Here is a 4754-nt window from a genome sequence, read left to right as displayed (position 1 = left end):
GGGCGACGCTAAACACAAAGAGACAAGAGCTCCGCAGGTGCACGCACATCTCTTAACCAGCGGTGTAGTGGACAGCAAACCAACCGAGACCAGTTACAGGTGCATCTTTCTTTCTTTAGGGTGGAGAACAGGGACATTTCTAGCCTCTTTTCCGAAAACATGCAATGCAATTATATTTTATTTTTGTTGCAATTCCTCCTATATCATCAGGGATGTATTACTTAGTGGTATTGTGATTCTGAAATTGAATCATCAATAATCTTGGATTAAACAAATATTCTTTTTTTGAAAATATTTTGTAGGGATTGGAAGCTCTTACAAATAACGCAGGGAATATGTGAATTTGGATGCATTATCAGAATCAGAAATACTTTATTGATCCTCAAAGGGAAATTCTGTGTTACAGTTGCACAAAGTATATAAATATCAGAGTAGAAATAAAAATAAAGAAATAAAAGGAGTGTAGATATGCACTATTATGCAAAATTATGCAATATTTATGATACAGTATTTACATAGTTAAGGAGTTGTAAAACAGCAAACAGCATCATTTTTATAAATATTTCCTTATAGTGCATCACAATGCAATACTTTAGGTAGCTGTATCTGCAATGTATACACACTAAACAGAATAAGAACACCATTGAGAATGCAGTCTAATCACTGGACTGGATTAAGGACTTTGAATGTCTGTCTCACAATAGTCTCGCATTGGCAGACCTTCCTTCGCAGCGCTGCGGAGGAGGGTCCGGCTAGTCCACACAGCATTCCGGGATGGGGTGAAAACGTGCTCTGGTTTATCGCCATTTCCTTACACCAATCACAATCGTCTTGGGTGAAGCTAAGCGCCGGACAGAGCCACGGTGCCGCTGCAAAATAGACTCAGGAAGGAACTTGGTCCACACTCAGATTGGACAGATACAGTAGTCTAGCTACCTTGCAGAGGTCTGAGGACCAGGTAACCATAGTCCTCAGATTGGACAGATAGTCTAGCTAGCTGTCTGGATTTACCCTGCAGAGATCTAAGGACCAGGTACCCATAGTCCTCAGATTGGACAGATAGTCTAGTAGCTGTCTGTATTTACCCTGCAGAGATCTGAGGACCAGGTACCCATGTGTCCTCAAGTTGGACAGATAGTCTAGCTAGCTGTCTGATTTACCCTCAGAGATTCTGAGGACACAGGTAACCATAGTCCTCAGATTGGACAGATAGACTAGCTAGTTGTCTGGATTTACCTGGAATCAGCATCCCGGAATGATATGTGGACTAGCCAGACCCTCTTCCGCAGCGCTGTGGATGAAGGTCTGGCTAGAAGGACTTACCTGTGCTAAACAGGTGAAAGCATGGAAGATCGGGGCTCCACATAGGGCTGCAGCTGGAACACAGTGGCAAAGAAATGACAGAAATTAATGTCACAACAGGAAGAAACCAATCAAATACACAGTATATATAATTACTGCCTAAAACATGCAATTCAAGGAACTTGAAATACCAAAGTATATTTGAGTGGTAATGGAATTAAATATATCTATCATCTAAATGATAACTGTTAATATCAGGGTGTGTGTGTGTGTGTGTGTGTGTGTGTGTGTGTGTGTGTGTGTGGGAGTGTTGTGTGTGTGTGTGTGTGTGTGTTGTGGTGTGTGTTGTTTCCTTGTCTGGCAGCAGGATTACAAAAGAACTAATGGACTTATTTCCATGAATGTTTAAATGTTGATTCGGCGGATTACACACACACACACACACACAAATTGAACAGTTTGTGTTGATGATCACTTTGTATTCCTAGTATTAGCGGTACACAGCTCCATTGTCAAATTGTGCATTTTGCAGTAAGTGTAATAGTGGTCCTGACTGCCGGTTCTAATAGTTTTGTCGAGATATGTACTGGTTGTAGTTCTACATGTGCATGTCATAGACATTGACTGGACCGTTGGTCTTGGTGGAGGGGGTGTGATGGGGGTGGAGGGAGGAGGGAGGAAGTCAATGGTGAGGGGAGAGAATAAAATGGCGGGGGGGGTGGGGGGGGCTGTCTGGGTCATAGGAGTGTTGATCGATTCCAGGCATGGTATTTCCAGACAGGCTGAATGGTAAAGGTCAAAGGTCAGCTACTCTTGTTTCCTATGAAAGAGACGCTGTGTGGGTGTGCGAGAGTGCGTGTGTGTGTGTGTGTGTGTGTGTGTGTGTGTGTGTGTGTGTGTGTGTGTGCCTGCCTATAGTTGTACTTTGACAGGTTTTTTTTACATTTTACACACTCATTCACAGTTGCTAAGCATTATTATTTTAGAAATGCTTGAATTGATTAGGCGTTACCAATGCAAACAAAAGGAGGAAAACTCAATACGTCTACTGATTAAATACCTCGGGGCAACATAATCAGAGCTCCTTGGCCTTCTGTTTATTTTTCTTTCCTTTTCTATCAGTGGAAGCAGAGTTTGTGCTGCCCTAACCTCTAGTGGAACTGTAAAACTTGCTACTTCTACAAAAAACTACTCAAATCCAAGGATTTTTCAGTGAGGATCTGAACTGCTCGACATTTAGAATTCTAACAACAACTAACACTAATTTGTGCAGACAGGTGGTTGAGTGTCTTGCTCAAGGGCACGTGGGGGAAAGCCAAAAATAGTCCCTGCTGCTGCCGGTAAAAATCTGACACATTTGCCCTACACTAATGTGTGTGTGTGTGTGTGTGTGTGTGTGTGTGTGTGTGTGTGTGTGGCTGTCTGTTTGCATTCAGCTCCTCCCAGCCTGTGGCTGCTCACACAGCTACATCACATTGACATGGTGATGACAACACGCACGCAAGCAACGTTTTCTCAAAGCTGGGCTTTAATTTATGGAGGCATACGTGAATAGTTATCAACACGCACAGGCCTATGCCACACACACACACACACACACACAGATAGACACAGGTAAATATGTTAATTAGGACCACACAGACAGTGGTGTCTCAACGCCCCTGGCTCAGGTAACAGCAGCCAAAATAAACCTTTAACACTGCTGACCTCCGCACACAGTAAGACAGAGAAAGACATATCACATGCTCACACACACAGACACACACACACACAGTGGTACGGTGTTGTTTTATGTCAGGGTCGCAGCTATTGAATTTGCACTATATATGTATGTGTGTGTGTGTGTGTGTGTGTGTGTGTTGTGTATGCATGGTTGCATGTGAATGCATGTGTGTCTGAATAAGAAGACAGATTGTGGCGGCTGGACTGTGAGATAAATATGAAGGGGGAGGGTGAAGAGAGATGCAGAGACATAGGGTGGGTGGGGGGCGAGTGAGTGAGTGAGTGAGTGAGTGGCGGTCCTTCCTCCTTCCCTCCCACCTTCACTCACTCTCCCACTCGCTCAAGTCCCCTCCCCCACTTGGGACTTGAACCTGTGACCCCCCGGTGAATGAGTTCAAGGGAGGCACCGGGAAACTGCTGGTTTGTGTGTGTGAGAGAAAGAGAGTGTGTTTTTTCGAGTGACCTGAGTCAGCCAGTTTGTGTGCTTTAGTGACTCTGGTGGGATGTGCTACACGACAAAATTCCTGTTTCTTAAACGAGATTTTACAGGGTAGTTCTGATCAGAAGGTTGCTTTGCTTAAGCAAACATGTGTTATTGTGTGTTTGTGTGTGTGTGTGTGTGAGTGGTGTGTGTGTGATGTGTGTGTGGTGTGTGTGTGTGTGTGTGTGTGTGTGTGTGTGTGTGCGTGTGCGTGTGCGTGTGCGTGTGTGTGTGTACAGACAGAATTCCTGTGTTTTTCCTTAAAAAGTGATTTTTTTCAATGGGAGGTCTGAATGCACAAAGCATGACTTCCCCCCACCCCTTCCCCCTTGCTGCTGGGTGTGTGACCAATGTCTGCGTCTCGCTACCTGGCCCAGACTGGATCAATACTTTAATCTTATAGTCATTCACTTTCACTGGGAACACACACACACACACACACACACACCACACTGAGCACATACAACATGCACAGGTTTCCACATAACAAATGCACATTTGTAAAAAGATAAATGAATTTTAAAAAACCTGCACATCCTTCCCACATTCAAACAGCCAATCACATGAGAAATCATGAATGAAAATCCCCATTGTGTGATTGCACTCACTGCTATGTCAGCATGCAGCCTCGGCGTCCTTTACTACATCCACTTCCATGCTCAACTCTTCCCCTGCCTCTCTGGGCGTCCCTCCTTGCCGTTACATCATGCACGCACATCAGTGTCGGCAAACATCCGCTGACACATTGTCACATCGCGTTCATGTCTGCCAGCAAGCAGCCTCTCCCACGGGGTGACAATGGAAAGTAGATCAGTAGTCAGGGCTGCTCTGGGATCAACAACAGTCAGCCTGGACAAAATGTAGGAAATAAAAGGTGCAAACTGACTTACCAACATCCTCTTCTTGCAGGAGCATTAGTGTCTTCTTCCCTTTTTCTTGTCTGCATTCCTCTATCTCCAAAGCTCATTCTTTACCCCTCCCATTGAAAAACCAAGCCACCACACTCCCTCTCTCTCTCTTTCATCCTCTGTTCTCATCTTTCACTCATCTCCTCTTCCCCCAAATCCCTACTCTTCCTCACTTCCTTCCTTCTCCTTGTTTCGCTTCCTCCCGCTCCTCCGTGTCTGCCATTTCATCACACTCTTTCGCTTTCTTTCTTCTTCTCCTCTTGTGGCTCTCCGGTGTCTTCTTCCTACTGCCGATGTAAACCGCAGACTGTCTGGCAAGAGAGAGAGAGAGAGAGAGAGAG

General features: G+C 44.8%; 1 protein-coding gene across 1 annotated transcript in view; it reads right to left on the bottom strand.

Annotated features, from left to right (window-relative positions):
* The window catches only part of LOC116703417 (radial spoke head 1 homolog), a 17946-nt gene that overhangs the window by 13152 nt on the left and 40 nt on the right, over window positions 1-4754 (bottom strand). Inside the window, exons 1-2 of the mRNA XM_032538137.1 lie at window positions 4396-4754; window positions 1324-1376 (exon numbers count right to left, since the gene is read on the bottom strand). The exon at window positions 4396-4754 is cut by the window's right edge and continues 40 nt beyond it. Coding sequence (XP_032394028.1) covers window positions 1324-1376; window positions 4396-4420 — 78 coding nt within the window. The 5' untranslated portion in view covers window positions 4421-4754. The remainder of the gene's footprint in view (window positions 1-1323; window positions 1377-4395) is intronic.

This window comes from Etheostoma spectabile, chromosome 15 (assembly GCF_008692095.1).
Source record: "Etheostoma spectabile isolate EspeVRDwgs_2016 chromosome 15, UIUC_Espe_1.0, whole genome shotgun sequence".
Lineage (NCBI taxonomy): Eukaryota > Metazoa > Chordata > Actinopteri > Perciformes > Percidae > Etheostoma > Etheostoma spectabile.
Note: the sequence above shows the minus strand (reverse complement) of the source record. Positions and strands in the feature narration are given on the sequence as shown.